General features: G+C 30.9%; 1 protein-coding gene across 1 annotated transcript; it reads left to right on the top strand.

Moving 5' to 3' along the window:
* The first annotated feature begins 5,395 nt into the window (after window positions 1-5,395).
* LOC107439967 (isatin hydrolase-like) lies at window positions 5,396-13,115 on the top strand. Its single transcript, XM_016052726.4, has 2 exons — window positions 5,396-5,779; window positions 12,265-13,115. The coding sequence occupies exons 1-2, from the start codon at window positions 5,595-5,597 to the stop codon at window positions 12,911-12,913; spliced, it is 834 nt and encodes a 277-aa protein (XP_015908212.2). The 5' UTR covers window positions 5,396-5,594; the 3' UTR covers window positions 12,914-13,115.
* The last annotated feature ends 125 nt before the right edge of the window (window positions 13,116-13,240 follow it).

The raw sequence follows: 13,240 nt of genomic DNA, 5'->3' as shown, positions 1-13,240 counted from the left end.
GAAGGTATTTAAACACGAAGTTAGCTGTGAATGCATATATATTGCACATTAATTTTATAAATTGAAAAAACATAAGCATTTTTTTTAATTAAATTTTTTTTTAGAAAGCTTACTTAGAAAGTTTTAGAAAAAAGTAGCGATTTCATTCGATATTTCCGTTACGAAAACTTGTACTTTTTCCCTAAAAAAGTAACGAAAGTACAAGTAAAAGTACTAAATTTAAAAAGTAACGAAGTACAAGTAAAAGTACGTACTTTTTACTTGTACCGGAGGTACAAGTAACGAAAGTAAAAGTACTGCCATATATGATTGAGACCACTTTTTAAACTTCATAAGGGCTGTGCGAATAATGCCTTGTTATTACAAAATGTAAAATGTTGCATACTCTAATTCAAATTTTAAAGTAAAGATATCTTATCAGAAGAAATTCGAAATATGTATTTTGGAAATAATCCCTTTTCATCATGATATATTTTACAATTAAAGCCACATGAAATATTCATATTTTTGTTAAGTATCCGTTATTTTTCCTTTTCACATATCCTGATGAATAACTCTTCTTTCAGCAAAAATTGGAACGTTTAGAAACGGAAGGGAAAAAGGTCTTAAAAATGAGAAAACAAAAAATAACACTCTAACTTTGAAAGAATCTCCCTTTTAAATGAAATCTAATTTTCTGCTAAAATAACTACCAAATGAGACTTTTTCTGAACGTTGTCATTAGTAGCCACTTTAGTTCAAGCGTATAGTAATCGGCTGGTGTGTGGAAGTTACGCCAGGTGGCGCTAGTCCTTGTTGCCTTAAAGGCATTAAGGATGTTTCACTAAAGGGGGGAAAACTTTTCATTTCTCTTAGCTTTTTTTTTTCCAAGCGGGATCTGGCAACAACTATTAAAGTTTATTTTTCGATTGTGTATTTGTGCTGTTTTGACTTATCAATTTTGCAAATTTTTTCTACAAATTTGCAAATTTTTTATTTTTTAGAAGAATTAAATAAAATAAGAAAAATATAAATAAATGGAAAGCTTGAATCAAAAATTTTAGCAGTGAGTTATAGATAAGTTGAAATAACACTGCTTTAAATATATCTGAAACATTAAAAGTTAAGTTCTTTTTACCTTAAAATTTATATTAACAAATTTGTTTTTAAAATCCATTGTAACCACCTCCACTCATATGCAAGTAAAAAAATTTTATAAAATTCTGTTCCATTACGTATATAACTTTAATCCCTTAGTGGTCTCTAATTTTGAAGAAAATGATCATAGAAGTGTCTATATTTTTATTTGAGAGAATTAAATGAAACTAAGGGTAAGTACAATATCTGTATTCATTTTTAATTTGAGGATTAGCTTTTAGCTTACTTGCTTGATAAACACGGACATATAACAAAAATAATCTTTCTCTAAACACATTTCAAATAGCCTTGCACTGCCATCTATTGCATGGAGTGAGAAACTAGTCTGACAAAAGAAATAGATTCTTAAAGTCTTTTAGGCGCGTTACTTTTGATTACTCCTGCCCGGATATATCACAGGCACAAGACATAGAAAGGGCGAAACTTCATGCCGTCAATTTTAAGGGAGCGAAAAGGGAGAAAGAAGGGTTAATGGCACCAGGAAAATTATGAAACTTTTACAGGACTTCTATATAATTATACAGTTTCTAATTTCTATTACATAACAGAAGTAATATAATGATGAAAATAGAAAGAACTTTCTAAAATCCATGTATACTAACCTGCAATTCCTCACGATATTTAAAGTTAAAGCAAATAAAGTCAAAATAAACCTTATTCGTTTAATAAGAATGACATTTCTGAACTTCATTGTACTGTTTTATTGCTTTTAATGAAATTACATACATTTCCTGGTTTGTTTGCTCAATTTAGGCTTATAAACCCTTGCCAAGTAGAAAGAAAGATAGAAGAATTTAGAGAAGGACATCACAAAGAATACATCCATGGTAATGACTGGATTCGAACCAGCCACCTCTACGGTCCACACTGCGTTTGACGGGTTTAAGTATTGGGTTTCTCCCAATACTTAAACCAGGAGTTTCCTTGCTGGATTGGGTTCAAAATTACAAGGATACGGAGCTGGTCATTGGAAGTCGTAAACTAAAAATTCGGTCTGCTGTTCAACGACGGTTATAAAATAAAATTAAAGATATTAAACCAATAAGGAAACAATTAGTTTATATACTAGGGGTGGTACACTCCTGACCCGATATCATTTATGTTCCTTTTCCCTACGCCGGAGCTTAGTGGCATCAAACTGGCGTATTACAGAAGCCTTTGAGTTATTTAGAAGCAATTTTAAGTATAAATCAAATTTACTAAACCAATAAATCTTAGATTAAAAGACTTGCACTCGAAAATATTTATCCGTTGTCCGGAGCTAGTAGGCATCTCTGTATCCTGCTAAATCATTAAAAAAAAATTCTTTAAAGAATAAATTTAAATTCACAATAGTTCCGATTAAAAAACTACTAAATTTTATTTAAGGTAATACAGGGTTATGAGATAAACCATTATAAGAAACATAAACATGCAACAAATTGTTTGCTTTTTTTCTTATTCTGTTTTGAAGTCATTACCCATTCTGCTGAAAATCCAATAACAGCAGAAAAATAATGATGCCCTCAGTTAGTGTCTGTTAAGAAATGAGCTTTTAATTGTTCAGAAATCACTTAGCCAAATAATGCATTTTTCCCTTGAAGCTGCAACAGAAAAGTTGAAATCGTTTAGATGTCCTTCCTGCGAATAATTGATGTCAGCAAAAATACGTACACTTAATGATATCTGACTCTTTTATTTCCAGTGAACAGAAGAAAAAATACACAGAAAAGTGAGTCAAGAAATGACAAAGGAACCAAACAGATCTCAGGATCAGATTAAAGTCATTAGCATAAGTGATTTTATTTAATTATCATTAATTTTCGAGCTACATTAAGACTGAATGAGAATTTAGGGTCTTTTTTACTCATGTGGATTTTAAAGCTATTCTAAATAGACAATAAATGTTATGCTGCCTTTTTTATGTTATCCTTATATGTTTATAAGATAGTACCTTAACAGATTTTGTACTTTAATTATCCCAATTTAACAGGCTTTTTTTTTTCTTCCTGATTGGGGCTTGAGATTTTGGCACTGAATTTTACTACTTGAGGTTGCAGGGATTTTAAATATACCAAAATTTTTTTTACACTTCTAATACGTTAAGAGGATCATTACAGTATATCCCATATGAATTCATGGACAATATTTAAGGGGGATAGAGTTGAGGACAGAATTAGCGGTCACCACACCACAACCAAGAGGGAGACTAAATATAATATTTAGTGATCAGAAAATTGTTTGACAGTCGCCACTTGATCGCAATTTTTTTTTATTTGTTTCCTTTTGGTCGAAAATGCCCTACATTTTATAATTACATTTTATTACTAAATTGAGAAATAAACTGTGTTAAGAAATTTCTTCTCGCAGGTACCATTTTAAAGTCAAAATAATGAATATTTTAAATATTAAAATGGTAGTTACGAAAAGAAAGTTCTTAACTCACTTTAAACAAGTTTTAAAACTCATATATGTAACTACTTTTTATACATTAGGTTAAAACAATGAATATTTTAAATATTAAAATGGTAGTTACGAGAAGAAAGTTCTTAACTCAGTTCAAACAAGCTTTAAAACTCTTATATGTAACTACTTTTTATACATTAGGTCAAAACAATGAATATTTTAAAAATAAAAATGGTAGTTACGAGAAAAAAGTTCTTAACTCAGTTTAAACAAGCTTTAAAGCTCGTATATGTAACTACTTTTTATGCATTGAGCAGCTCACGTTCTCTTTTCTTGCGCAAAAGTAAACTTTTTATGAACATTGCAGGTTTGCCACGGGAGATTAAAAATGCCCCAATAGTGGTTAATAATAAAATTCTAAATTTCATTAAAATGGATTAATATTAGCAACACTTTGTGGCATTTTTTTTCTTCCAGTTTACTATTGGAAGTGAATTCAAAGATCTGGTCTGGCTTGCCTGTTAGAACTGGGCATCTGAGTCCTAAAATAGGCCCTTTTCCCATTCATCATGAAGTAGAGGATGCATACTTAAAGAACTGATTACAAAAATTGAGAAGTCCAAAATGAGAAGTGATGAGAAAAATGGCACTTGCCATGGTGTGGAAAAACATGTGAATGTGCCAGGAATAGGAGTTGAGAATAATCAACTATTAACCCTCTCGCGCCGATTGTCACAAATACGTGCCAGAATAAAGCCGTATCAATCAGGGTAAAAAGATAAAACTGGTAATCAAAATAATTCTTTAGCAGTTTATTTGTGGGCGGGGTTATAATACATAGTTTAATTTATTTATTTCACCATTACTTAGTTCAAAATAAAATTATTTAGTTATACTTTGAACTAGCATTTATTATATAAGTGATTAAACTAACAATAATTAAAGTAAAAGCAAAGAAAATATGTCAAATTTGCAACGCCTACATTTAAGCTACCGTTTTTTACTTATTTAAATCCTGATTACTGAAATACGTTTACTACCAGTTTATTCTTTTTTCTGTCTTGCTTTCAGACCTGATAGAGACAAATTTGCTCCAACGTTCAAGAAATCTTCCCAACCAACTATCTTAAAATTTTAATCTATAACGGCTGTAATACAGTTTTTGGAAAAGCTGCCCTCATGCAATGCGTTAACAATTTTGACTTTAATTTTCTGTCTAAAATTTATTTCGCACATACATATATATTGGAGCTCTAGAAATATTAAGTCTTGGCATATGAAAATCATATCATTAGATCAAAAGTAATTCAGGTTGTTCCTTTTCTTTTCACACCGTAAGTAATGTGCGTCACTGTTATGTACGTTAATTTGAAGATTATAATATTAGGCATATAGCAACGATGCCAACTTGCTCCAGACAGCAAATATATATTTTACAGTGGTAGTTTATCAATTGTGATTCTTGGTTTAATAAATTCAATTTTGTAGATTTTTATCCACCACTATTTCTAACTGATTCGTAGGCTTATATAATTCACCACTTTATCCATAATTCATCATGCGAAACCTTTTAAAAAACAACACAAATAAGCAAATATTTGCAAAATTTACTTTGTAGTTTTTTACCGTGTTTTTAAAAATTATTTTGGCTTGTCAGGAGCAGTTGGCATCTCTGATATAGGTAAGGCATACGTACTTTAGGAGTACAGTAATTTCATTTTAAAAATTAAATGCAACATTAAAGAAAAGGAAGAAAAAAAATTATATTAATTATATAATTTTTGTTATATAAAAGAAAAATTCTTCCATTTCTTCTAGATTTCTATTCTTATCTGTATTGACGAAAGAAAGCTTGTTTAGTTTAAATATCATCAATCATAAATAACAAACTTTCATTGCCAAGTAGATTAGAAATTGTTTGGTGGAGATCTTTTATGCGATTAGAGCAGAGTTTTCATTAACTTTGGAAATATAAATTATTTATTTTAGAACAATTTGATCAAAATGTGTTTTTCTCAATAAAAGTTTTAACTCTATCATTTCGTTTTGAGAAATAGTGTTGTGAAAATAAAATGTCTCCGCTTTTGGTTTTCGCTCTAAGTTTGGTAGGATCCATAAATGCAATGCCCACTAATGTACGTTATTTTGATTTGACGCATACTTTTGAAGAAACGGCTGTGGTGTTGCCTGGATTTCGAAAATTCTTCCAGATAGATCAATTAATGAACTCATCTTCTGATGACTTTGGTGGTTTATGGTGAGTTTAACCCTTTCGAAAGCCGTGGGAAGTATACTTCCCACCACTTTTAATTTAGCTTTCCATTTGTTAATAACTTCAGCTTTCTTGAAGAGCGCTTGAATAAAATTGGTAACCATTTGTTAGTTTAAAAAAGCGTATAAAAGTTATAAAATACATAATTCCTTTTGAAGTTTGTAGCATTTATAAAATTTATTTTATAAATAAGGAAGAATAAAAATCAATAAGGAATATATGGTCGTGTTAAATATATTTACCACCAAAAAAATTGCTTTTTTTAAAACTAAATGGGTTTTTTCTTTCTTATATCGATTACTATTCTTATAACAATTTCAATTCAAAAAATAGTTTAATTTACCTTTACTAGAAATAAATGGCCCGTTAAATGGTTAAGGCATGTGGTATTTATCATGAGTATAGCATACCTGCCAACTTTCACTCTTTCCGAAAATGGATTTTCAGAGTGGTTGTAATACAATAAACGAAAAACAATCTGATTCAAAAATATATTTATATTTTCATCCCGTTGAAAATCGCTTGCTTTAGGATAATTATGCTTTTATATATTTATTGTAATTATTTATATGTAGTGGTGGTTAAACTCATTTATAATTATCATTATAATTTAAAAAGTTAATTGGAATAACTTGAGTATTGAAAATGAAATTCACTATAAATTTGAAAATAAAATCTTCCGGAAAATCTGGAAGAGTTGGCAGGTATGGTATAGTACTAAAACTACAATTCAAGCAAACTTATTATAATATCTTGAGGTTCTTATAGTAGACAAATAAATAATAGCTAAAATAGAAGTAGATGTTAGTAAAAGCTATTAAAAACTGATTTAGAAAACTAATGAAAAGGATTTCTATCCTAAAATAAAGGTAGTAATACAAAAAGTATCAAAGTTGCCGTCAACTAGTCTAAATAAGATAACTTTTGCGCAAAATTTTAATTTTATATTTAAAATGACAGTAATATGTATGCTTTCTATTTACTACTTGCATTTATAAATTAAATTTAAAATGACCTTAACCACCAGTACATTTAAATAAACAAACATAGAAATATAAAAAGATCGGTAAAATTTCTGATAATAATATGATATATAATAAGTAGTTAAATATTCTTTGAGCTATGTAATTCAGATACATAAATTCATATGCAACACTTCAGCATTCATGACATCAGCGATGCTTCCTACGTGCGAATAAAATTACAGCAAGTGATAGAAATTTCAATTTTTTTTATTTAATCTATGAAGGTATTAAATTGTGCCTGCCGTTACGTCACCATTATTGGATTGTAAATTAGATATATTTAACACGTTCACGCCGTGAAAAGTGAAAATACTTGTACGGGAAAAGAGAAAATACTGGTAGAAGAACTATTTCAATATTAGATAATATTCGGAAGGAGTTAATCTATTCTCAACAATAACAATTCATTGTAAGGAAATTGATCACGGTGAAGAAGCAATTCAATATAAAAATTACATCCGTTAAAAACAATTGGTAGTTATGAAATTTTATTATTCCCGGAAAAAAATTAAAAAATGAAAATTATTGTTACCAGTTTTTACTCCGGTGCGCTGCCAAGATGAGACAATCTAGCGTGACCCACCGGTGGGTCAACCCGGCGTGAACGTGTTAAAGCGGAAATATTAATTGCTTTCACATGCAAAAGCAAACTAGAAAGAAATATACTGGAAAAAAGTTGCGAATTCTAATCTCCTTAAATAGGTTTGTGCTTTTTATTTATCAAAAAAAATTTTTTAAAATTTTAGGCTAACCTGGTAGCTATAATGTGAGAGTATTGAGTGAGGTACCTGCCTTGCGCCACTTGACTCTTCATCTAAAAATATTTGCTAAAAGCAACGGAAGTAGGATATGTAGGATCGAGTGATATAAGTAAACAGTACAGTAATATGAAAGATATATACGGAAAAAAAAGGATCCGAATAATAATTGATAAAATACAAGGATAAACGTTATTTAATACGAGGACTCCGAATAACATAGGAATAACATAAAATATATACATAATCGAAAAAAATTAGTATTTATATATTTACAGGAAGGGAATAATTACAAAATTGAAAAATTAGTACATACATTCAGAGATGCCAACTGCTCCGGATGAGACAAAATTATTTTAAAATAACGGTAAATAACTACAAAGTAAATTTTGCAAATATTTGACTATTTTTGCTTGCTTTTTAAAAGGTATAGCACTATAAAGTGATGAATTATATAAGCTTACGAATTGCTTAGAAATGGTGGTGGATAAAAATCTACAAAATTGAATTTATTAAACCAAGAATCACAATTGATAAACTACCACTTTAAAATACATAATTGCTGTCCTTGGCAAGTTGGCATTTCTGTACCATGGCTGAAAGCTCTTTTATAGCAAGACGGAAAAGTGTGAAAATTGGTACGAAAGACATTTGATTTTAGCATTTTTTTGGAGAAAAATAAAATATCTGTAACTATCAAGATTTCTTTTATAATTTTAACCTATATGTAAAACTGCTTATTTTCCAAGGATAAAGTAGATATTGTTGAATAGTTTTAAAAAGAATAAGTTAACTTTTCATCCTTTCCATTATAATTTTTTCCAGTGATATTAAAATGGAATTAAAACTTCAATTTTAAGCAAACAAATACGTTGTATTTGAGAAAACTTAAGTTGATTACCATGATAGTAACGCATATTCATATATGTGCTTAATTTTTGTAAGAATAGTGGTGATCAAAATCATTTAAAAATTAAAATTATAAACGAAAAAATAGTATATATTTGCTACCACTTTAAATATGAAAATAAAATCTTCAAGAAAATCCGGAAGAGTTGGCAGGCATGGTAACTCCTCTCGAAAACTAGCTATAACTGAAAAGTTTTTACTACCAGCCTTTCTTCTTTTCCGTCTCGCTTTCACCCCTGTTCTGTACTTAGTTACAGACGGAGTGAAGAAAATAAATGAATTATATTCTTATAACCATGAAGAAGACAAGATAGGAAGAGGCATACTTTATCTATTTTTTGTTTAACGATAAGTGGTAGCTAAAAACAGCTGAATATTTAGAGAAATAAAAGTTTTAAATTTCTAAAGGTCATAAGCCGTAAGCCAATGAATTAAGTGCCATCGTTCCAGTGAAGTCTTTTCGAAAAGATTAGGACTGGTAGCTCAATTGTTTCATTCATGGAATTTTTCTTGCAGAATGTTAACGTCATTAGAATTTATTAATAATGTTAATGTAAATATGTACATATTGATCTGGAATCGAGCAATTGTCATACTTTAAAAACTAAAGTGGTAGTCAACGCTAGAAAATTTCGTGTAATTTAAACTTAGTCTGATTTTAAATCTGGGCCTTCATCCAGAAATAAACATCAGCAGTCGGTGAGGTTGTTAAACAACATATAAGATGAAAAGAAAGATCCAACAGGGTTCCCACGACCTGGAAAAAAGCAAACGAATTTCAGCAAAGATTTTTTTTTTCAAGACGATAGAAAAATACTTAAATTTACTTTTCATTCGAGAATTACGAAATTATTCCAGCACCGTCGTTAGACCTTGCTGGGACAAAATATTCAGGGTTCCCACGGTCCTTGAGAATTTTAAAAAGTGGTAATAAAAATAAAAGAAATTTTGACATTTTTATTTCTGTGTAGCCACCACTAAAAATTGTTTTCTAAAAAATATATATATGCACGAAAATTTCTGCACTTTACGATGAAAAAGTATATTAAAATATAAAAGTATATTGTAGCTCCACCCTAAATTTGCTACCACTTTTTAAATTTTTCAAGGACCGCTGGAACCCTGATATTTTACAGGTCAATCATTTTCTGCTGGAGTTCACAGTTAGATTTTCGCCTAAATTATTGAACTAAATGACACAATTTATTTATTGGGGATTTTCTATTAAGATTCATATGCGTGTCATGCGTATATTCGTCATGCGAAACTAAAAAAATTACCAATGACAATAGAAACTCAAAATTTCAGTAGAATACAATAAGAATATTATTTGGTGATATGTTTCCTTCATAATTACCAATAGAACTAATAAGTATTTTATATTGGAAGGCGGAGGGAGGCTCACAGTCCGAAACCATTACGTACATAATCCGGAACCAGGACGGCGAAGGTTGATCAGAGATGCTAACTGCTCCGGACACGCCATAATAATTTTTAAAGAAAACTGTAAATAACAACAAAGAAAATTTCGCAAATATTTGACTATTATTGCTTGACTTTTAAAAAAGTACAACATGATACGACTACTGCAAAGTTGTGAGTTATATAAGCCTACGAATTATTTAGAAATAGTGGTGGATAAAATCGACTAAATTGAATTTATTAAATCAAGAATCACAATTGTTAAACTACCACTTGAAAACATTTATTCGCTGTGCGGAGCAAGTTGGCATCTCTGGTTGATTAGCGTAAACAATTACGTTTAAATTGCACTGTAAACAATTAGTATAAAAAGATTAAGGCAATTCAGTATAAATATAATTTTGTGAAAATTATAAAGGTAGAAAATATCATATTCATTACACGATTTAAGAAATCGATTTCAGAATTATGTCAGTCACAATTTTGATATTAGCCACTTTTTTTCTCTTTTTTATACATCAAGGTTTTGTCTAGGAACTCTTATTTAACCACTTAACTTGTACGCTCGAGTTAATTCGGGCGCTCTAAACAGGAAAAACTGTGAGCACTCGAGATAATTCGAGCGGCGTTGTATTTCATGCTGCTATAATTTTTCACACTCGAATATAACCCAGAATTGAAAATAACAATGTGAAAGCTAAGAAGAAAAAAATCGTTTTATTGATATTTATCATTTACATAGGATTGTAAGCTATAACACTTATTTATTCAAGAATAAAATATACAGAGATGCCAACTTGCACCAGACGGCAAATATATATTTTAAAGCGGTAGTTTATCAATTGTGGTTCTTGGTTTAATAAATTCAATTTAGTAGATTTTTATCCACCAATATTTCTAAATAATTCACCACTTTATATTTGAAACAGTTACCAAGCAGTTATTTACCGTTTTGTTAACTTTATTGGCGTGTTCGGAGCAGTTGACGTCTTTTAATATAGCATTTTTCTACGGAACAAAAGAAAAGACAATGTTCTAAAATGTGTTTTTTTACATTAAAAAAAAATTTTTTTTTTTTTTGGCCAGTTTTTTTCCCAAACAATCTGTCCGTTAAGGGGTTAATGACCTGACAGTTAAAAAAAATTAAGTTGTATACTTATATTTGTCTAAAACAAGTTTGAAACCCTAAATCGTCTCATGTTTATTATTCAACCACAACCAGTAGACGGGTGGGGGGAAGGCTAGGGAAAGTTATAGCTCTCGAAATATGAGCGTATTTCTTTTGACGAGAATTCTAAACTGGCATTCTTTGGACGCTCTTAAGCTCTTTAAAAAAGTTGTCTTCTGGATTGGGTTCAAAATTACAAAAATTCGGAGTTCAACAATAGTAGTCGTAAACACAAAATTGGGTCAGCTGTTCAACGACGGTAATAAAATAAAGAATAAAAAAATACGCCGAATAGGGCCCAAATAGCCTTATTGGTAGGTAGTTGGTCTCGTGTTCGTGGGAATGGAGTTCGTATCCAGCTACTCGAAGAATCCTCACGCATTAAATGGTGAATGGTGCGCTTTAAATCTGTCGGAGTCACTAAGTCTTCCAAGTTCCTATAACAAATCAATACCTCTGGGAGTACTGATCCAGGAGTTCCCTTGTTTTTTGAATTGGGTTTAAAACTTCAAGATTACGGAGTTGAACATTGGTAGTTGTGAACTCAAATTTAGACCGGCTGTTCAACGATGATTATTAAAAAATATACCAAATAAGTTTTCCAGATTTACTTTCTGTTTCTTAATTTCTCTTTCTTCTCCTCTTGTCATTCTTCCTCTAATTCGCTGGAGTGAACTCTACGGGTTCGCTTTAAGCTCACTCTGCACCCGTAAACTCTTGTTGTGGTTAAATAATACAGAATGTCGTTTCGGTATTCTTCCACTAAACTCTTTAATTAGATACCTGCAAGCGTCGTCATTGAAGGTAAATCTCGGCATTTGTCGATTGAGAAGCCAATCAAGTTCGACACATACGTGTGACTTCGCCAACAAGAATTCAATTCAATCTGATTTAAATCACATGGTAAGGCATAATCACAAATTAAAATATTGTAGTAACAAAAACTGTGCGAACATTTAAGTTGTTATACACCGACTACATTTTTACATAATAATCATTGTAATACAGGGCGATTTACCACTATCACATGGTATTCCGTACATTTCTGTGCATGTGCTCTGCGCAAGCTCTATAGAGTAACTAGATTCTTGCGTAGTATTAAGTATGTTTTTGTAAAAGCGCTAAATCACTATGATGATTAAAAAAATTTAAGCTCAGCAATCCTTAAGATAATTTTTTCTATTCCAGGTTTAAAGCCGAGATATATTCTCAGAATTCCCATTCCGGTACTCACATGGACGCTCCCTCCCACGTTGTGCCAGATGGAATAAACATAGATGAAATGCCCGTTTCACAGTTTCATGGTCCGGCAGCTGTAGTAGACATCACTGAACGAGCAAGGCTCAATGTAGACGCTGAAGTGACCGTACAAGATTTTCTTGAGTGGGAGTCTGGCACTGGTCAAAGCCTCAATGGAACTATTGTCTTAATCAGAACGGGTTGGGCAGAGAAGTATAATGACCAAGCTGCATACTTGGGTACAGCTGATACTGCTGAAGACACAAGCCAAATACACTATCCGGGTATGTCCGTAGAAGCCTGCCATTGGTTAGCTGAAAACCGGAACATAAAAGGACTCGGAAGTGATACACTGTCTCCTGAGAGTGGCGTAATATTTTTCAGCAATAACTTGGCTTGCCATAATGCTATGTTACCAAGGGGGATTTTCCTTTTAGAGAGTGTTGCAGTTAAAAAAGAACTGCCCCTCTACGGGGCATCTTTAACAGCATTGCCACAGAAAATAGTAAAAGGAAGTGGTGCCCCCACTCGTATCGTTGCCACTGTTCCCAAACTTGTTGAAAATTTACCCACAAGTTGCAATGCAATCAAAAAATAGGCAATCTCAGGAATAACTACTTTTTAGACAACGTTAAAAGTTGTTATATGTATGTTTTTTTTAAGACAACAGATTTGTCGTAAGTGTCTTTATAAGTATTATTTGTTTAATGGATAACATTCTATTGAATGTTTCATGCTATCATACATGCATTCTATTAACGCAAAATTTTAATTATTCTAATAAATATTGTTTGCGTGCCTTTAGTGTAAAATTTCATTAATAGTTTATTCTGAACTGTAAATTTTTTGCGGAAAATTTTCGTAATTCAATGAATAATTTAGTCCAAGTCCACAAGAAAGACAGAGCAGCAGCTCCTAATTTTTT

Source organism: Parasteatoda tepidariorum, chromosome 9, assembly GCF_043381705.1.
Source record: "Parasteatoda tepidariorum isolate YZ-2023 chromosome 9, CAS_Ptep_4.0, whole genome shotgun sequence".
In the NCBI taxonomy this organism is placed as follows: Eukaryota; Metazoa; Arthropoda; class Arachnida; order Araneae; family Theridiidae; genus Parasteatoda; species Parasteatoda tepidariorum.
Note: the sequence above shows the minus strand (reverse complement) of the source record. Positions and strands in the feature narration are given on the sequence as shown.

What these genes read in the sequence shown, in the direction of transcription:
- LOC107439967 (XM_016052726.4), top strand. Translation starts at nt 5,595, where the DNA reads ATGTCTCCGCTTTTGGTTTTCGCTCTAAGTTTGGTAGGATCCATAAAT. An exon ending in GATGACTTTGGTGGTTTATG is followed by an intron (nt 5,780 to 12,264) that starts GTGAGTTTAACC and finishes TTTCTATTCCAG; the next exon opens with GTTTAAAGCCGAGATATATT.